Source organism: Chroicocephalus ridibundus, chromosome 5, assembly GCF_963924245.1.
Source record: "Chroicocephalus ridibundus chromosome 5, bChrRid1.1, whole genome shotgun sequence".
Classification (NCBI taxonomy): Eukaryota; Metazoa; Chordata; class Aves; order Charadriiformes; family Laridae; genus Chroicocephalus; species Chroicocephalus ridibundus.
In genome coordinates, this window is record NC_086288.1 from 82,472,707 (window position 1) to 82,494,097 (window position 21,391).

The following is a 21,391-nucleotide window of genomic DNA, read 5'->3' on the forward strand; positions in this document are numbered from 1 at the left end:
AAGTACAAGCAGGAGCCTCCCTTCACACCGTTCCTTGGCACTAACTCGAAACAATCAGGTCTTATCACTCCCAGCGCAGACACTGTCAGAAAAACGTCCTGTTAATTTCAGAGAGTTCCGTGAGTTAGCAGCGGCTTAACCAAAAAGTAAAATTACTGAGCGAAAAATCGGTCCTGTTTTCCCTCAAACCAGGACCCCTCTGATGTGGGGCGGGGGAGATGCTCCGGTCCCCTGGCGAGGAGGGTGCCCAGGACAGAGACCCCCCAGCCCCGGCAGCCAGCGACAGGGGGACAGGGGACACTTTTTAAAGGGTCCTTCAAAAGGGCTGTACCCCTTTTTCCGTCCGAGCCGCCACGCTGCACCCAACGCACTTTTAATATTAATCAATAAGTCCTTGCAAGCGCCCCGGTGAGGCTGCCAGAGGAGGTACGTATAAACCAACCGACATAAAATAAGTAATTCTCCATAATTCAATATGACATCCTTCCTTTAATTTAAACCTAATCAGGGAATAAGAAACTAAAACCAGCTGTAAGCATTCACATTACATCTCTCCGGGGAAATGTGCATAAAGTTAGGATTTGTTTTCACCCAATGGAAGTTTTGCCGTTCCGCGCAGCCACTCTTTTTGTTTAAAGCTGCCTCTTTATTACATTTTCCACAACAGAATTTACAGTCTCCACCAAACAGAAAAGCAATTCCACTGCGTTCTCCTTGCCCTACCTTCTCAAAACATGAAAAGATTAAACGCAAAAGCCTTTCTAGTAGTCTGGCTATCTTGGCCATAAATCCAACAGGCAGGAAAGATATTTTTATTTTTATTTTTTTATGGGTAAGATACGGCTGGAAACTGCATGGCCCAGCACAACGCGCATGTTTCCTATTTTTTTACCGTCCGTACGGTAAATAAGCTTTTAGCAAACCATACGCGAGGGTCTTTTAAGGCTCTTTTCTCTGCATATATCAGCACAGAGACAATATGTGGGGTGAGCTCAGCGGCCAGCGCTTCCAAGGATCGGCGCGTCCCACGGAGGGTTCCCCTACGGAGCACGGGGAAGCCGGGGACAAGGAACAGCCCGTGTCCTCGCAGCGGACGGGGAGCGAATAACCCGATTACGGCCGCCAGAATCCCTAAAAGTCATCCGCTAATGGATGTTTTGAGAAAAAACCTGCTGGAGCTCGCTTGAATAAAATACAGAGTATGTAGGAACAGCGATGCCTTCTGAGCCCAACCCTCTTAATCTGCACTTAATAATCCTCTGGCAGAGGGAAAGGCCGACCCAAGGCAAAGTTTAATGGTCAAACTGGCAATTAGAGCTATTGGTAACAATTCATTTTTCTGCCAATGGGCTTTTCCCCGGTGGGGAGTGCGACTATTAAATTTCCAGACATTTTTTCACTACGTTTTAAAAAAAAAAATGTGGCATTATCAACCATAAATACTGTGCGAGACAGTACGTGATGTTAAACCCAGTGGCACGATCTTGCAGGAAAAGGCAACAGAGTTGAGACATTTGGCTATGGCCACGGGTGTTTTCTGCTTCACCTACAGGAGGAACTTAAGGGAAAAAAAAACCTGCAAATTCTCCCTCACAGCAAAAGACTTTGGACTCGCCCTTGAGCGGCGTCACCTACCGCTCCTGATGCACCTGTAATGGCCGTGCTGGAATTAAAGCCCTGACGGGGTTTTCACAAGGATGAAAACGCACTTCTTGGTTAGAGCAGAAGAGAGTTGTGGGAGGGCGAGGGACAGAGGCAGCAGAGGGGAAGCAGGAGAGAGGAGACGGCTACGACAGACCCGTTTTCACCCTGCTTTTAACAATCTTCCCAGCCAAAATTTGTAAGATTTAAACATGCGCATCATAAAAGCCGTGAATTTTTGTTCCGTGTTTTTTGGAACCTCCTATGTATGTTTTTATCAGCAAGTACGAGTTTAAGTTCAATGGAAAAGGAAAAGGAAAAAGGAGGGGAAGGGGAAGGGGAAGGGGAAGGGGAAGGGGAAGGGGAAGGGGAAGGGGAAGGGGAAGGGGAAGGGGAAGGGGAAGGGGATGGGGAAAGGGGAAGGGGAAGGGGAAGGGGAAGGGGAAGGGGAAGGGGAAGGGGAAGGGAAAAGGAGAGACGTGAAAAGTAGTCACTCTAAAGCATGTTTTATTAGGCCATTAATTTACACCTCAGGTATAGAGAGGGGCAAATTTGAGCTGGAGCCAAAGAATTAGTAGCCCACTAAAATGCGTATAGTCACGTCTTAAAGATATAGTCTGTAGGAATTATCCTTCTAGATGGCAAAGACTTCTGTGTTTAGCAAATACCGAGAGTACAAATGCATTTCATATACGGTAGGGCATATGTTGAAAAATAGGTCTGGCCTGTGTCATCAAATTAAACGATGATTAAATTAATTTGGTAGCCTGTCCAGGTTCCAGACTGGTTCTTAAGAAAAATACACACACACACAGAGCTATATACACATTTCTCAAGATAACCATAATCCTGTGTACAATACACTAACATTTATAAGACTTTTAAAATCATTATTGATCAAGAGATAGTTTTCCTTACAGACCCTGTAATTCGTGTACCCCGTGTAGCTCAAAGCAGGCCACGACAAACCAAACATGGTTCAAGAAGGAATACAGGTGCCCGCGATTCTTCAAATTAGTTTTTTCTGTTATCCTGGCATTCCCTCTTGTGTGGGCGACTGTTTGGTCTGTTTGTGTTTGTGTTTTCTCTTTTTGCCTCTTTTTTTTTTTTTTTTTTTTAATTTTTTTTTTTTAAGCCTGGAAACTGCCACAGAAAAGTCTGGCAGCTATAACCTCCGGCTAACTACTAGCAAATGCGAACATGCTGTAAAGCGGAACATTTATACAAGATCCATCTGGCGCATACGAGTCGGAATCCAGGATTTAAAGCCATTACGCTGTGCGTGTGCATTTACACCTTCACCGACGTTGGCAAAGAGAGTCGACTTTACCCCACGACTCCAGTAGTAAAAAGAGGGGTGTGAAACACGCGCTGACCCACGCTCCTCCGCCCAACTGCAGTTATTACACACCGCGCTTTGGCCTGTCACATCCCAGGCTGCACGCCAGCAGTAAATTAGTCCAGTCCCGAACTTGACTATCAGAAATTAAATAGTACAAGAGTGAAACATGCCCGTAAAGTATTAGAGTAGCTGAGCGTTTTCTTTTGATCAATCTCACAGCTTTAAGAGGGCAGTCCGCCGGGTCTGGTAAAACCGGCAATACTCCCATCAAAAGGCGGCCTCAGCTGACTCCTTCTGCCACAACGGAAGAGTATGGAGGGAAAAATGGCTTTGAGCTTTTTCGTTATTCTTCAGGAAGCTCAGGCTTTCTCAAACACATGCCTACCATCTTCGGGTTTTTCTGCTCAGTACGTTCCCGTCACCTCAGGTGGAGTAGACCTGGGTTTGCCAGCAATCATGGAATCGCAGAACGATTCGGGTGGGAAGGGACCTTAAAGACCATCTCGTCCAACCCCCCCGACACCTCCCGCCAGCCCAGGTTGCTCCAAGCCCCGTCCAACCTGGCCTTGAACCCCTCCAGGGATGGGGCAGCCACAGCTTCTCTGGGCACCCTGGGCCAGGGGCTCACCGCCCTCACAGACAAGAATTTCTGCCTCAGATCTCATCTCAGTCTCCCCTCTGTCAGTGGAAAACCCTTCCCCCTCGTCCCACGGCTCCCCTCCCTGCTCCAGAGTCCCTCCCCAGCTTTCCTGGAGCCCCTTGAGGGGCTGGAAGGCCATCACAAGGTTTGAATTTATTTATATCCAGGAGGTATATGGGAGAATATGCACCTACGAAAACAAGGTATGCACGAATCGATGACGAGCGTGGCCACCACTGCGATTTAAAGGACAAAACAGCGGGTAAAAGCGAAGGGTACCTTTGCTCACTGGGGTTTTTGGAGGGCAGCAGCGGGTGCCGGGAATGGGCTCTGCCACCCGCCGTGGGGACGGGCGGGATTTCCGCGGCTCCGCGCGTTGCCTCCGCCCGGCGCCGCGCAGGGGCCGCGGGGTCCCGCCTCCCCGCCCCCCTCATCCCCCCCCCCGCGGGGCTGCGGATCCCCCCGCACCGCGCTGTGCCTCCCGCGGGGCCGGGGCCTTCCCGGCGGGTCATCTCAACGCCAGGTGGCACCAAACAACAAGTTTCAGTAGCGTCGGGGCCTTTTTCCTTTTTTTTTTTTTTTTTTTTTTTTTGTGAGAAAAAAGTTGGTGGAAAGCTCTCCCAGGAACGTGTCATGAGTTTTGTGGAAAAAAAACCGCAAAACCCAACCAGAACCCTCAGCAGGAACGTGGGGTGCGTTCCCCACGAGCAATGCCCCCATGAGCAACGCCTCCAGGCGGGCAGCTCGGCAGAGGCTCAGCCCGGGGCCTGCCAGCGGAAATCTCAATGACTTCCAAAAAACACCTGTCTGAAGAGGACAAGCCCTTTGGGAAATGGCGACGGATCAGCCATTAGCTCTTCTAATGAACTGCCACACAGCTGACAGGCTGAGAGAGCTGGGGGGGTTCAGCCTGGAGAAGAGAAGGCTCCGGGGAGACCTTCCAGCCCCTTCCAGTCCCTCAAGGGGCTCCAGGAAAGCTGGGGAGGGACTCTGGAGCAGGGAGGGGAGCCGTGGGACGAGGGGGAAGGGTTTTCCACTGACAGAGGGGAGACTGAGATGAGATGTGAGGCAGAAATTCTTGGCTGTGAGGGCGGTGAGCCCCTGGCCCAGGGTGCCCAGAGAAGCTGTGGCTGCCCCATCCCTGGAGGGGTTCAAGGCCAGGTTGGACGGGGCTTGGAGCAACCTGGGCTGGTGGGAGGTGTCCCTGCCCAGGGCAGGGGGTGCCACTGGGGGGGCTTTGAGGTCCCTTCCCACCCAAACCGGTCTATGATTCTGTGATTCTATGTCTTTCTCTGTTCTTTGAGTCCACTGTAGCAAAGGGCCGCAGAGGTGGCAGCAATTTCAGAAGCATCCTACACCCAGCGCGGGTCACTTGGGAGGGTGCTGCTTGGGGACAAGCTTTCTTCTACGAAGTCACCGGCTTTTTGAGTGGGGCTCTCCTTGCCACCAACACTGGCCAACACTGCTTGATCTGACAGTCATGCACCAACAAGAGCCAGGGCAGTGCCCTGGAGGGAGGGAGGGAAATCCTGCTTTTGGAGCGTGGCGGCACAGACGGGACGTGCCGGACAACCGACGGGCACAATTTCCAGCCCCGCGCTTCGTTAAGCCTGGCAGGGAGCCCTCTCTGCGACAGCTGGACCTCTAGATTTTGTACGCTCCGTGCAAAATCGGGCGACGTGTTGCTGTGCTGGGACGGGGTAGGAAGGGTGGTTGTTTTTCCCCTGCAGAATATCGCTCAGGAGCCCGATAGCACAAGAGGACGAACCACCCGGTTTGCTTTTACCAGCACTTCCATACCGAATTCTAATTTTAGAAGCATTGAACAGCCAGTGCCAAAACAACCTATAAAGGACACATATACCCTCTTCAAGGCATAATCGGGGAAACTAAAAGCCTAAAGCAATAGGTGACGCCTACCAAGAGGAACGTTTTGGGAAAAATCGTTACCTACCTGGTGATTAAATGTGACTGGAGAGGGATAAGCTGTGGTCACTGGAAGGCTGATTTATTCCACTTCGGAGCCTACCTTTGGTGTGCTGCTACGGGATGCTGCCAACAGCACCTCTATTTTTCCAATTTAAATGCTTTGGGGGTGGTGGGGGGGGGGCTGTCCGAGCTCTACGTGTGACAGGGCAGCAATAGAAACGGAAGAGGAAAAAAAGATAGGAAAAAGGAGAAAACCAGCTATACTTAGGTTTACTTTTCACATTAAATTAGGCTCATTGTCAAGTAACGCAAGAGCAGAAATGAATCCTTAGCCAAAAGGAAAACTTACCAAGTCATTAATTACAGACGACGTACAAGGGAGAAGGCAAGCGAAGAAAAGGACATCAGGGTAAGCACTGCAGGAATATTCAAACCAAGAGAGTCTTCACGCTTTCCAGCAAATCCAGCTTCCTAGTACACAATGAATTACATCCCTACTGGATAACTAAAAGCCCCCAGGAACTGGCAGGACGAGGACTAGGATTTGAGTAAGCCCTTCCTACGTTTACTCCGTTGGTGAGAAAGCAAACCCGAGACATTTGATGCAAACAGCTTTCGAGCAGGAGCTCTTCGCGACGGATTTGCCCATGGTGGGTACTCACCGCCTCGATGTCCGTTCACCGCCTGGCACGCCGGTGATTTTCAAGCGCAGATTCGTCGAACTGCAGAAACTCGCTGGGTGATTGCGCTCAGGCGGTTTGTCACGTTTCAGGGTATGAAACCGGTGCCTGAATGGCGGGACTGACAAAAGCAACCTGGCAAAACTGCCTCGGAACGAAGTTCAACAGCGAGGAGCAGCGCTGGCAAGAGGGGTTAGGCGTGACCACCACCCCAGTAATCGTTATTGCTCCGGGCGTGAATCCCAGCGAGGCAGTCCCATTACAGGGCAAGAGAACAGAATAAAGTCTGTAGGAAACGGGGAACTGGTTAACCTTTCGGACTGGTTAACCTTTCAGACCGGTTACCCTTTCAGACCGGTTAACCAGCTCTCTCCTTACAGGCCGAGCCTCGGGAAACGTGAGGGACACTCAACGCGTTCGCCGTCCCCCTACCCGGCGGAAAGGTCCACCAGCGGTTGTTTCTGAACTATTAAAAAAAAAAAAAAGAAACCATCAACCAAAAAACTCCACAAAATATCAATCTCCTGGCGGGGACTTCGCCGCAAATGCGTGTCGTCCAGGCAATTAAACTTGTACGCTGTGACGTATAAACAAAAGCCCAGATGGAACGGTTTCTGCAGCTTTCTCCCATCAAGCTGAGTATCTCGCAAATACGGAAATTTTTTAAGGAGAAGGACATGGCCTGATTAATTTGGTGGTGACAGGCATAGGGCACTACATAGAAAATATTAATTTTATACATTTACATAGATATGCACAGCATTCGCAGGTCAAATTATTTTTGTATTTTCCATGGGTTGGGTGTATCTTGAGCTGAGTGAGTGCCAAGGTTGCTGGAGACAGCAGTAAATCGCTTCACAGTTTTTTGCTTTATGCCAAAGTGTCCTTTTTCTTGGGCTACTTACTGTCAAAACATGTTTGAACTCCATTAGGTCCACATCGAAGAGCTGCAAAATGTTTGCTTAACGCTCGACCATCAGGTCTTGCTGCAAGCAAGGGTCTGTGCAAAGATAAAAAAGTAATAATTCAGTTCTGGATACTCTGAGTATGAAGCTTTTAGTCTCCGTTGAAGCAGGGACAGTCTGGAAAGTATTTCTGACTGTTCTTCGGATGAAGTTCGTGGTCACTCCAGCGATCCAAGCAAGACTGCATCAGAAGTTGGGGACCTGCAGATAGACTTATGTTAGATATCTTGTAAAAGGTACCTGGTAAAGGTGTATATTCTTATGAAACCTTGGAAATCAGAGATGCGCTGTGAGACTTGACATATTCGATTTAAATGCAAAGTTCAAAGCTCTGGGAACTGTTCAGGGTGATGACAGTAAACGTGCAAAAATGAAGAAGTCACCTAAGTACCCTTGAAGGAGTTACTGAACCTGTTCCTTGCAGGAACCAAAAGTACAGAGACGCTCTTTTTTGACTTAAGGGTCACCAAAAAAGGCATATGAAGACGTCAGTATAGGAGTTGGTTTTTCAATTGAACTAGGGTCTGTGAATACTGAGGAAATAAAATCGTATCAGAAAAGTAATGCTCTTGACCGTAGTGACCTGGGCGTGCAATGTGAGAGATGTTAACTGTAAATCGTGCACCTCCCCGAGAGAACAATCACCGTCCCCGCTCAGCTTCTGTCCAGCAATAAAGATGGATAAGCTGAATTTCACGTCTCCACAGATAACATTCCTTTGTGGATTTTTCTGGGCTGTGATGATGGTAATCTACAGTAAATAGTCATCTTTTGTAGTTAAAGCTGATTAGAAATGAGCTGCACTGACACACGTTACAAATAAGCCCATATTATTTGTCCCTGCTGAGCATTTCAAGTGTCATATCCTTCAAAAAGCGGTTTCAGCTGCGATTTGTAGTTTTGCTACCCAAAAGTCTAGGGAGCAGCCTTTCTAAACGTCGGCTACGTGACTGCAGTCTGCAGCCTGTACACACACGACACTGATGCTTTCACGTGTCGTTTTGAGTCCAGAATAAAAGTCTGGATTCAAAAGTGACTTTAGTAAAATTCCTCTGTATTCATTACGGTAGAGAAGCCCAGACGGCATTTAGCTGAGGGCCTGCAGCGCACCTCAGCCCTTCCAGCAGCAAAGCACGCTGTCCCGCTTCGCCTGAAGTCCCCAGGTGGGACCATGGAGATGTTCCTCTCTCCACCTCCATCCTCTACTGGAGCCACCTCTGCCTAAGAGCCAAGGATCTATTGGTTTTAGATACCTTTCTGGGGGCTGCAGAATGCTGTATCTGCCAGCAGCGGCAGCGTTCGGGTGAAATGTCTAAACGCCTTGCGTGGGGCTTCACTTGGGGTGCATACACAGGTGTAGCCACGAGTCTCCCAAGTCTTCATCTCACAAGGTCCGAGGTGACGTAAGCACCCAGCTGTGAGCACCGTTAGCCCCATTAACGCCGGTGGATTTGCTGCCCGTTGTGTGTTACCCCTAAGGCTGGCAACATTCGCTGTCAGCAGCTGTGGGAACCCTACCGACCCGCTCCAGACAACAGCAGCTCTGCACAGGAGGCACAGCCCTTTACAGACACAAAACCTTCATGAATGAACTTGAAGTTACCAAAGGACCACGTAAAAATGCTGAAGGTAACCGTCCCTTTGATGAGCGAGCCTGCATCGGTGACTTGCTGAAAATGGGGTGAGTACTTAAGAATCGTAACCATTTACAATTCTTACGAAAATCCTTTCCCTCTAAAATGACCTCATTATTCTCTACCAACAAATGAAGAGGTTCTGGTGAGACTCCAGGGCAAAAGTCCTTTCAGCTTCTGTATGGCCCAAACTATTCCTGGCAGGTAAGGCATGAGGCAGAGCACCACTGAGAGGGGCACCGTGACGGGGCGGATGCGGGGGATCCACCTTCTGTTGCGCTCCGTCGGTTTCCACACAGGTTTTGGCAAAAATCCCTCGTCAGAAGCTCTTAAGGAAATTAAGTTAGATGATCTCCAGAGGTCCCTTCCAACCCTACCATTCTGCGATTCTGTGAAGTTGCCTATTCAGAAACAAGCAGTAGCGCACACGGTCACTTGCCGCCACGCAGGGAGGTTGCTGTTCTCGCAGGGCACCTGTGCTGGGCCCCGACCGAGAGCGATAGGGACCGATAAGGAGCCTGCAAACGAAAGATTTCCCGTGTAAAACCACAATTACATGAGCTCCTTCACGATGGTGCCCTCAGTACAGGTGGTAACAGTTCTGGAGCCTGTGCTGAACTCTTGGCTGCCTTCCATCGGAGCATGGGGCTGGAACCACAGAGCAGTTGAGGTTGGAAGGCGCCTCTGGAGACCACCCTGTCCAACTCCCTGCAGGCTTGGCTACAGCAGGTTGCCCAGGACGGCATTCAGCTGGGGTTTTAACGTCTCTGAGGAGATCTCCACAGCCTCTGTGGGCACCGTCTGCCAGTGCTTGACCTTCCTCAAAAAAAAAAAGAGTGGAGAAGCGTTGGTATTTCCCACCGCGAAGAGCTGAATGTTGATATCAAGGATACAATAAGATGCAAATTGATTTTTGTTAACAGAAAAAAAGCGAAAGCTTTTTGTTAAAACCTGTGTGGCGCGTGTTAAAAATGCAAAGCACACTTAAAATGCTTAGTACTTAAAAAAAAAAAATAATCAAAAAGTAAGATTATTTTTCCAGGGCACATTATCATGGAATGATAGAATGTGTTGGGTTGGAAGGGACCTTTAAAGGTCATCTAGTCCAACCCCCCACATTACATTACACAAATTCGGTCTAGAGTAATGCTGCATGTCGGGGGCAGCCATGCTTTTGCAGCTGAATGTCCTCCTTTTTTTCCTTCTTTCTCGCCCTGCCAGGGGCCATTCTCCTGTGAAAACTGCTTTTCCCTATGGATCCCACCCTGTCACTGCCCCCTCCCGCCTCCGTCTGCCGCTGCCTCCCCAGGGCCCATCACGTCTTGCTGCTCCAGCACCTCCAGCCTTGAGGATGGGAAAAGCCGAAACAGCTCTGCTTTGCACCTTACCTCTAACACCGCCGTACCCTGCGGGCAGGAACAGGGATACGGATACCTCTAAAACAGGTCAGGTTTATATATTTCTACATAATTATATTTTTTGTACATTTTCTCTACATTTGTATATTTTTATATATTTTCTCTACGTATTTAGATTTTTTATATATTTTCTCTGCGTATTTATATTTTTTATATGTCTCTAGCTGAAGAGCCAAGGTGTATTTACACTTTTCTGTCCACATCACCAAATAGATCCAGGACGGCCATAATAGAATGAGGGCCAAATGGCAACAGAATTGTGAGAACACGCGCTTCACCCTCAAGACTATTTTCTCATTAATACATAATACTTCGATTCCATTTAAGAACTGCGTTATGTGTTTTTACGACACCAGATCATTTGATTAGCTGTATTAGTCTAAAATAACTTCCCCTGAAATAGTGTTTACCTCTTGATCCAGCGTTTGGTCAGCCAGGAACCCAATGCGTGGCATTGCTGGGTATGCCGTACGAGCAGCCTGGTTCAAGTCATTCCAGTTTTTCTATTATTTCAGTTTAAAAAACCTGAAATAATCCCACAGCCAGGAATGAGATTGTTGGCCAGGTCTGCGCGTCCCACCCAGTGCAAACCAAGGCATCTCTCCAGCAGCCACATTCTTCCGCTGGTGTAACCCCAGGAGCCCGCTCCGTCCCGCTCCCCCGGCCTGCTCCCGCTCCACAGCCAGACCCTGATTCCACGGGGCGTTCCCTCTTCCCCCGGCCTGGCTGCTGGGCATTGCTCTCTGAGGAGACACCTTCTCCGTAGATCATGGCTCAACTCATCCTTTCCTGCTGGAAGGGATATGTTCATTGCCCCCACGTCAAGGCTGGCAGCGACTGCCCGAGGCAGCTCTGGCCGCCCATCCCATCCCATCCCATCCCATCCCATCCCATCCCATCCCATCCCATCCCATCCCGATAATATCCCCCCCATCCTCATCCTGATAACATCCCATCCCCTTCCTTGTCCCCATCCCATCGTGGTAACATCCTATCCCATCCCCATTCTGATAACATCCCATCCTCATCCCCATCCTGATAACATCCCATCCCCATCCCATCCTGATAACATCCCATTCTCATCCCCATCCCATCCTGATAACATCTCATCCCATCCCCATCCCGATAATATCCCATCCCATCGTCATCCTGATAACATCCCATCCCCATCCCATCCTGATAACATCCCATCCTCATCCCCATCCCGATAACATCCCATCCCATCCCGATACTCATCTCCATCACATCCCAGTCCCATCCTGATAACATCCCATCCCATCCCATCCCGATAACATCCCATCCCATCCTGTCCCATCCCCATCTTCATCCCACACCAATAACATCCCATCCCCATCCTCATCCCCATCCCAACAACATCCCATCCCATCCTCATCTCGATAACATCCCATCCTATCCCATCCTCATCCCCATCCCATCCTATCCCATCCCCATCCCGTCCCATCCCCTCCCCTCGCAGGAGAAGGGACAGTGGGTGGCAGGCAGAAGTCAGGACGAAGAAAGGGCTGTTTGTAGAGCGCCGTCCCTCGGCCCGCCCTCCCTGCTCATCTCCGCCGGCACTCGCTCGCTCCCACTGGGAACAGAGATACAGCTGCCTGGGAAGCGGAGGGGAGTGAAGCAGAAGAGACAGGTACGTTTTTCTCCTGAAATTATCCTTGCGCGCTTGTTCTGCTAGTTACAGAGTGCAGCGTTAGAAATATATATGGGAACACGCAGGAGAAGGTGTGGGAGAAGCAGATTTATCGTAGGCTAGAGACACTATTCAAGACGGATGCATGGATGTGATCCAGCTAAAGCTAATTCCTTTACTGTCCCGCTCTTCTTCAAAGTTGGATGCTACACATGAACATCTGAAGTCATTAAACATACTATATTGCCTTCCGGTGCTCAATATTATCGCGAAATTGGTGAATATGGAGAGAGGCGTGTTCACAATGAATTGCTATCGTTAAGAAAACTAAGTGGGTTTTAATGAGAACTCAGTTTCTGGAAAGAATCATGGTATTGATGGTAATTACAAAGCAGTAATTCACTGGATTCATCCTCAGAGGAGTAGCTGCTGCCCTGACAATGCACCAACTGTTCAAGCAAAATACATTTGAAGGATTATTTTTTTTTTTAAATGCAAAAGAATTCTTCATAATATTATCAGTTTTGCAGCTCTTGTGCAGCGATTTCTAAGGAATGCACTAATAAACTTAACTCTAACGCACTAACACGTGTTAGTGTGAAATATTAAATACTAATGCTTAGCTCACAATTTTGCAGGTGTTTCCGAAATGGAAACCTGACAAACAAATAAATAACAGCAGACATGTATTTTGCATCTTGAACTCAATGCACGTTAAGAAGGAAGTATATATTAAATTTGTTTCCCTTTAAGTGCAACTTGTCAACCCGGCACAGACTGGAAAAGATCATCCACCAGAAGTGACCCAATTAATGCATTCCTTGTTTTCGGTATTAGGCAGCTGGCGATGCGGCCTGCTTAATGACTCTAATGGGTATAGTTAGTGGTTGATAGACCAAACTGTAAATATTTATCTCTTCCCAAACATGCCGGATCTCTAGAGGTGCCGAAATACACATTTTTGCGCCCTTTCCCCATTTCCCCTGTTTCCAAGACCTGAGCTCCCGCTGACGGCACGCGGCCTTCAGAGAGCGTCGCTTCTCGGGAAGTATCCCCCTTGTTGGTGGCCAAGGGGGCTGAAACCCCCAGTTTTCTCCTTGGTCTTTTCTGACCATCCGGCTGACCCAAAGATGCTTTTTGTGGCAAACCGCCGGGCGGGATACGGGGAAGGCTCTCGGCGGGGGGAGCCAGGACCCTCGACTCACCAGCCCTATCCCAAACCAACCATTCGCCTTCACACAAAACTCCGCGTTAATCCAAAAGCGCTCGTTATCCCAGACCCACCTGTCCTCAAACTTCCCTTACAAAGTAACCAAAGTCATTCACTGAAAAGAACTTACGCAAACACAAGGAGCCGATTTTAAATGGTTTTCAAGGGTTTTACTCCTGTTGGGATTTGAAACGATGTGATCTCGACGGAGCAACCCGCTGAGGCTCAGCGTGGTTGGGGTGGCGACTCCTTCGGAAGGCTTTATAAAATACAGAAGTGCAGGAGTGGGGGTCTTTGAGTCACCTCAGAGATTGGATTTGTTCACCACATCTCCCTGACTTGTTTTACGAGCAAAGGCTGTTTCCGTGGAATGCAAAAGCAGCTCTAGGGCCTTTGCCGTGTAATTTGAAATAAATACACGCGCACTCGCTCCGCTCCTTACCCAGGCCATCAGTGACGTGCCTTCACCTGTGCAAGGATGTTCAGGAAAAGAAGCTGCAGCAGTTTGTCAGGAAAAGGCTCTTTATCCGAAAGGTTTGCCGAGTTTATCGGCATCGATCCTGTGCAAGGAGCTGCTGGAACGGTCCTTCATCTGCAAACAGGGACCTTTCTCTCAGGGGAAAGGAATAACCTTTTGAAGAAAGGGCTTTGGGCTAAAAGTTTCCTTTGGGTTATGACCTGCAAAAAAAAAAAAAAAAAACACAGAGGAAATATTTAAGCAGAAATAAAATTGCAACAAAATAAATACACTGTTTTTTTCTGAGTAATACCAGGGCTGAGCAGGGGTAAGATGCATGCGGAGCTGGCGGCAGCAAAGCCAACACGCGGGTGAGCTAACCGGGATTTGGGCAGTTGTCCCCATCGGCCCTCCCGACCACGCGCTGTGGCAGCATCCTCTTCTATTCCATCGCGAGCAGCGAGTTACCTTAAACTCTCGGTCACGATTTTCAAATCCAGCAATTTGTCGGCCTGCGGAAAACCTGCCAGTTTTCAGGACAGAAAGAATTCCCACGGATTTTGAGCAGACAGGCGGCTGGGAACAGGTTCCAACGAGCGATGCAGCAGAACGCCAGGCAGGGAAAGATCGCCCAAATTATTAGGAATAAAAAAATTGAATAATCATAACACAAGAGCGAGATACAATGAATGCCTCGTCCTCAGGGGAAGAACTCACAGGAAAAGCCAACCACAGGAAAAAAAAGGCATAAACCCCCTGCTTCCAAAATTTCTCTTCCATGGAAATTTTCTTCCATTAAATACTCAAATAATTAAGCTCAGTTGTTTGAACAGAAGAATGTTAAATTGTACTCCTTGACATTGGCACTTATCAAGGTACAGCACAAACAAACTTGTGCTCTTCAAGCATCCGACTTCTCCCAGCAGAACCCTCCTAACGGCCGCGTTTATACTCCTACGAAATAAAACCATCATTATAATAACGCAGATTCTTTACTCAAGCCTAAGAAACCAACATCAGGCAAAGTTAGAACAATGTTAACTTTATTCGAGACGTAGTTTTGAGGTCTAGAACTAATAAAGACAGTATGTTATTCAATACTGCACTCCAAGGTAATTAAAAAATAGCTCCCCAAGGCTCCATTACTGGTGGTTTGTAGGAGTCTCCTACTCAAAAGTTCGTGGGAACTAAAAGGAATCATTCAATGGATTTTGCTTCTATGACAGAAGTTCAAAAATACGCAAGAGCTTATTTTCACTTCAGTCGTGTTCTTTAATATATTGGCCGCTTTTTAATATTTTGTTTGGCTGCTGGTGCTCAAAACACCAAGTTTGCACAAAATCTTATGGAAAGACATAATTGAAGAGCATGGAGGTGTAGTACTGTATTCCTAAGAGGAATACGAATTCCCAGATTTTCTTATACTCTGGCGCGTCATTCATTGCCTGAAGAAATGGAAGGTCAGCAAGACAGGTGTGGTGGTGATGTAACCACCCGGGAAAAAATACTCCAAAATATAGTAAATTTATACATTTAATAGTTTATTATTTGTTTTTTTCAAGAGTTTTACAAAATAACCCAAGTGGAACTATTGTCTTAGAGACTTCTTCTAAAAAAAAAAAATAAGAGGCATGCCTGATTTTTTTTCTTACCTAGATAACAGCTCTGCCATCTGAGCTCGGCCTTTGCCAGTGCTGGGTCGGAGGTTGCTGTATTCCCGGTTATTCCGGGGTCAGTGGAGAGCCCCGAGCTGGCCCCAGGGCGACAGTGGCAGGGGCTGGGCTCCGGGTGCCCGCAGGACCAAGGACGGGCAAGTGTCCCTGGGCAAACACGAGCCGAGCGGGGAGCCAGGGCTGGGCATGGCGTCGGGTCAGTGCTCAGAGTGGAATTCCAATTTAAATGCAGCCCGGTCACGGCCGGCAGGGCTGTGCAAGGGGTCATCCATCCCGCCGTGTAAAAAGCGGCATCACTTACGCCACGATGACCTCCTGTCGCAAGACAGTTTGCAGTATTAAAATAAAATAATAAAAAAAAAAAATTAAAGGAAGAGGAAGTTCTCAGCCCTGCCGCAGGATGCTGGAGCTGCAGCCTCCCGGCTCTTCACGGCTTCGGCTTCTCGAGCTGTCCCTGACGGAGGATTCCATCAGCAGAGAGGGGTTTTTTTTTTGATGGGAAAATATACTATTAATTTTATGTGAACGACCCTCATTTTGACAGGGAAAATGGGCAAGAAGGAGAAAGAAAGGTGCCCAGAGACCCCCTGGTCTGGCAGCGGTCGCTGCATCCCCTTACGCCGCCCCAGGCATCCCCTTGGACTGCCCTGAGCACCACCGGCCCCGAGCGACGTTTTCGGGGCGAGAGGCCAAAGATACAGCGTTGCCAGCACCAGAAACCTCAGTTCCCCGTGAAAGGATTCCCAAGATTGCACAGAAAGTAATGAATATAGAATCCTAGAATTGCCCGGGTTGGAAGGGACCTTTCAGATCATCGGGTCCAACCATCAGCCCAAGCCTGCCCAAACCCCCACTACCCCGTGTCCCTCAGCACCACGTCTGCCCGGCTTTGAAATCCCTCCAGGGATGGCGACTCCACCACTGCCCTGGGCAGCCTCTTCCATCAATTCCGCCACAATATTATTTACCTCCTAAGGGAAAACACTCTCCAGCACTCAGGCTCAAACCTCCAGAAGTTCAAGGGAAAGCAAACTGGGGAAAGGGATCCGTTCGGCAGCTCTCCCTGTCTCACCTACCCTGTCTCTCTCCAGCCCTGGTGCAGGAACCTCTGCAGAAATGAGGATGGTGCCGGCGCTGGTCCTGCTGAGCTCCCTGCTCTCCGTCCCTGCTGTCCCCTCCCGGCATCCCGCCTGCTCCAGGAGAGCCCTGGGAGACCTGCGCTGCCACGACATCCCCCAGGAGAACCTCCGGCAGATCCAGGCTGGTCTGCGGGATCACTTCTGGGCAGGACAAGGATGCGAGGAGATCTGTTACTGCCTCCAGGGCGAGCTGCTCTGCTGCCCCAAGTAAGACACCGCGCCGTCCCACACCCCTCCCTCTGGCCACCAATGGAGTGTGGTCCCCGGGGGGGGGATAAACCATCACTGTAAAGACAGGCATCACCTCAGAGGGCTTGAAACTATACCAAGGTACAGCCGATTACCCAATACACTGACGGGTTTTGGGTTTTGTTTTTCAGGGGACGTGCTTAGCATGTCTGTAAACCTGCATGGCCCATTATAGGGGACTTCAGCATTTACACCACCCAACTTTGGACACTTCTGTTTGAGCTAAACTGAGCATGACAGCTACATCGAAGCCTTAATGACGGCACTTTGCAGTGAGTCACAGAACCACAGACTGGCCGGGCTTGGAAGGGACCTCTGGAGATAGAATCACAGAGTCATCTAGGTTGGGAAAGACCTTTAAAACCATCGAGTCCAACCATCAACCCAACACCCCCCAAACCCCCACTACCCCGTGTCCGTCAGCACCACATCTGCCCAGCTTTTACATCCCTCCAGGGATGGCGACTCCACCACTGCCCTGGGCAGCCTCTTCCAATGCTTGACAGCCCTTTTGGTGAAGAAGCTTTTCCTAATATCCATCCTAAACCTCCCCTGGCGCAACCTGAGGCCGTTTCCTCTTGTCCTATTGATCACCCAGTCCCACCCCCTGCCAGAGCAGTGTCACCCAGAGCAGGTGGCACAGGAACGTGTCCAGGCGGGTTTGGAATGTCTCCAGAGACGGAGACTCCCCCACCTCTCTGGGCAGCCTGTGCCAGGGCTCTGCCACCCTCACAGCAAAGAAGTTCCTCCTCATGTTGAGATGGAACTTCCGATGCTCAAGTTTGTGCCCGTTACCCCTTGTCCTGTCCCCGGGCACCACTGAGAAGAGCCTGGCCCCATCCTCCTGACACCCACCCTTTAGCTCTTGCTGAGCACTGATGAGATCCCCTCTCAGCCTGCTCTTCTCCAGCGGAACAGCCCCAGGACTCTCAGCCTTTCCTCAGCACAGAGGTGCTCCAGGCCCCCGATCACCATTGTAGCCCCTGCTAAACTCTCTCCAGCAGTTCCCTGTCCTTCTGGAACTGAAGACCCTTTCAGTTCCATAAACAAACCGATTTGGTTCCCGTTCCACAGTAAAGAACCGTATTGCCATTCTAAGGCATAGGCACCCGTCAGTTGAATAAACGATTCCGTAAAGGTGGCTGTTTAAAGTCGAACACAAACCGGGGGGACAGAAGTTCACCACCACCTGCAAGGGAGGGAAAAGGTTTCGCCCAGGAATGCCGACACCTCCCCGGCTCCTACTGACAGAGCCGAAGGGCAACAGTCTCACCGAACGCGGGGGTTTTGCTGTTTTACAGCAGGAACACACACCCCAACAGAATGAGTGTGGAGTTAATAAACACTGCCAGCCCACACGGGTCCGAAGGAATAAAATGTATTAAGAGGCATTATTTCGTTCAGCTTTCCAGCAACACCTTTTCTGCAGGAAATCTGGACTAAAAACATCAATACCTCAAAACTTATCAATACTTCAGGGACACTAAAATGTGACGGCATTGCACAGGCAAGCAAAAATGACTTCTTATATGTGCTCCTCTTACCGCCCAAGTTTCTCAAGTCCCCTGAAATCTGATAAAAGGCATCTTTCCAGCATTTCCGTAGGGGACTAGATTTGAACTAAGTGACTTCTAAAGCTAGAAACCTCACAGTCAAACCGAGTTTAAATAAGGTTTTCGCAGTTCACTCTCCATAAAACCAGATGTGGTGTCCTCACCCTGAAGCACACTTTGGGTTTCCAGCTTCAGCCTCTGAGTTTCAACCACCTGAGAACACCTCTTGCTTTGATAGACATAGAATCATAGAATCACAGAAGGGTTTGGGTGGGAAGGGACCTTAAAGACCATCTCGTTCCTCCCACCAGCCCAGGTTGCTCCAAGCCCCGTCCAACCTGGCCTTGAACCCCTCCAGGGATGGGGCAGCCACAGCTTCTCTGGGCACCCTGGGCCAGGGGCTCACCGCCCTCACAGCCAAGAATTTCTGCCTCACATCTCATCTCAATCCCCCCTCTGTCAGTGTAAAACCTTTACGCATTGTCCTTTCACTACATTCCCTTGTAAAAAGTCCCTCTCCAGCTGTCAAGGAGGTCTTCTTTCAACCTCTTGAGGTACAGAAGACCTACTTTGCAGGTCTGCTCTCAGGACAAATTGCACTAAACTGCACACGTGCACACACGGAAGCTCTTTTTTCTGAAAATTTTTCTAAAATTATGTCTTTGCTAAGTTTACTTTCTCAAAGCTCAAATGCCAGGGTGGAGCCCGGCACTCGGGTCGGTCAGTGAAAGCTCTGCCGTCACTTCCAGCCCAGGCCAGCAGACATAGAAACCAGGATCTTCATCCAGACCTGCGTTGCATTTGCACTGCTGGAAGGGCATCCCACAAACACACTAATTCCACACAGACCCCACCAAAAGCTAAAAAACCCCACCCACAACTGGAAATGAACGTCATGTTAAAGCTCTGATAAAGCAATAATTTAAATATCTGGTAATATCTTTCAGGGGTATTTTCTTTGGACCAAAGATATCTTTTGTCATCCCTTGCAACGACCAGTGACGGACCGTCAAGTCTGCGGTGAAGACAACAGGCATCATTCTACAATCACGCAGTCGTGCTTTCGAGGGGAAAAAACAAAACCACCAGCAGCAAAAAACCCTTCTGTTCTAACCACAAGAGAGCGACTCTTTTTACACTGTAGAATTTCCTTTCTATACCTTTGTGGAATCTCAGATACGTAAGAAGTTCTTTCAAATTTGGTAGCCGCCTTCATTCCCATCCTGGTGTGAAAGACTGCAGAAGCTCCAAACGCGTCCTGATCTTCATCCCCCAGCAAAGACCCCAACTCCTCTCACTCAGCACAACATTCTCCACTACTCTGGGTGAGGAAACGCCCAGCCTAAGCCTCCACCTCACCAGCACCGTGACTCTCGTAGCCACCTACGGCAGCTTCCTACAGCTCTATTGCCACCACGGTGTAAGCTGAAGCGGCTCGGTCCCCCGGCACTGCTGCAGACGGGCCCCCGCCTTCCATTTAGGCAGCTTAAAATAGACAATAAAAATACAAAAAAGAAATACAGAAGGCAAACCTTCACCATTCCTGTTTGAAAATCCCACTGGAAAATATAAAAAAAAAAAAAGGTCAAAACTCACATTAACAGCTAAAGCACACCTAGGTCTTCATTAGATCTAACGGGTCACCTGCATTAACTACGCAATCTGTAGAGCCTTAAATTGCTTAATCTTAACATCGAGCATTTAAAATACTAGAACAGTTACAATAGTGTGTGTGTGTGTGTGTATATATATGTATTTTCAGACAGATGTCTGAAGAGGATGGGACCGGTGCAAGTTCTGTTAAGGCGACATAAAAATCCACACTTAATCAGCTTTTTCAACCAAGCCTTGTTTGAAATACAATACCCCAGAATTAAGTTAAAATGCCGGCTTTTTATTTCTAGGCCAGCCCTGTAAGGAAAGAGCTAGGGAAGGGAAGACAAAGAGGTATCTCAAGACACTAGAAGTCATTACCTTAACGCGTAAGGGGCACCACGATGGAGGCTGCAGGTACACAGTGGCCTCCAACACCATCCAATACCCACTGCGGTACGAGGGGAAAGCAGCCAAAATTCCCGTCCCTTCGCAAGTTTAAGGAAAATCACCTCAACGAGCCGGGCTTCGGGGCGGTAAAAACAGACGTAGAAAAACCCTGTCGCTATCGATGGATGGCGTGTAGTACGGGAGTCGCTGTTGAGCCTTTCCCACTCAAAAAATGTCCTGTTCATCTAAAAATCTCACACCGTCGCACCACCAACACCGCTGCCACCAGTTCGCCAGCCCGATCTCACGGGCAGTATGGAATATCACGACTGGTTTTCTTCCCCTGTTAGTAAACGAGCGCTGGATAGTCGGCGGGGGGGGAGGCTATTATACATAGCTAATAATAAATGTTTCGAGTAAATCTGTGTGTACTATTTTTGCCAAGTAATTTTCAGGCTACCGGCTGTTAAACAAACAGTTTGTGTCACCAGGCTTTTTGTGCAATTATTCCCGAGTCACTTGGGCTTCCTACCAAATCATCAATTAAGGGTAAAAAAAAACCCAACACACCATAAATCTGGCAGCCCACAGTCAAAATATCCGAAGTCGGTGCTCTGCTCAGAAAACATATGGTACCTGCTCTTGTGCAACGTCTTCCAGCCGTAACCAGGGCACGCAACTCCCTTTGGTGTCGAGCTGCTGCCCTCGAGTTTCTACACGATTCCTGTTGCGGATGCCTGGCGTCCACAGCAGCAGAAAAAAAAAAATTAAGGCAGATGCAAATCTGGGCAGTAAAGTAAGTTAGTTATTTTCCTTCCACCACTGCTGGAAAATCCGTATTCCACCGGAGAAAAAATCTGTCACTTTCCGCACGCAGCAGGATTGGGTCACTCAGGCGACTGCTTTAAGAGTGATTTCCCCTGAAAACTGATTTAGAATCACAGACCGGTTTGGGTGGGAAGGGACCTTAAAGCCCCCCCAGTGCCACCCCCTGCCCTGGGCAGGGACACCTCCCACCAGCCCAGGTTGCTCCAAGCCCCGTCCAACCTGGCCTTGAACCCCTCCAGGGATGGGGCAGCCACAGCTTCTCTGGGCACCCTGGGCCAGGGGCTCACCGCCCTCACAGCAAACAATTTCCTCCTAATATCTAATTAAATCTCCCCTCTCTCAGTGTAAAACCCTTCCCCCTCATCCCACGGCTCCCCTCCCTGCTCCAGAGTCCCTCCCCAG

General features: G+C 49.1%; 1 protein-coding gene across 1 annotated transcript; it reads left to right on the top strand.

The window, feature by feature from the left end:
* Positions 1–11,751: 11,751 nt before the first annotated feature.
* SCRG1 (stimulator of chondrogenesis 1) lies at positions 11,752–20,569 on the top strand. Its single transcript, XM_063336008.1, has 3 exons — positions 11,752–11,897; positions 16,329–16,583; positions 19,126–20,569. The coding sequence occupies exons 2-3, from the start codon at positions 16,354–16,356 to the stop codon at positions 19,178–19,180; spliced, it is 285 nt and encodes a 94-aa protein (XP_063192078.1). The 5' UTR covers positions 11,752–11,897; positions 16,329–16,353; the 3' UTR covers positions 19,181–20,569.
* The last annotated feature ends 822 nt before the right edge of the window (positions 20,570–21,391 follow it).

Bases quoted from the DNA above. Each gene is read 5' to 3' on its own strand.
- SCRG1 (XM_063336008.1), top strand. From the start codon at position 16,354: ATGAGGATGGTGCCGGCGCTGGTCCTGCTGAGCTCCCTGCTCTCCGTC. The intron at 16,584-19,125 runs GTAAGACACCGC...AATATCTTTCAG, and splicing joins GAGCTGCTCTGCTGCCCCAA to GGGTATTTTCTTTGGACCAA.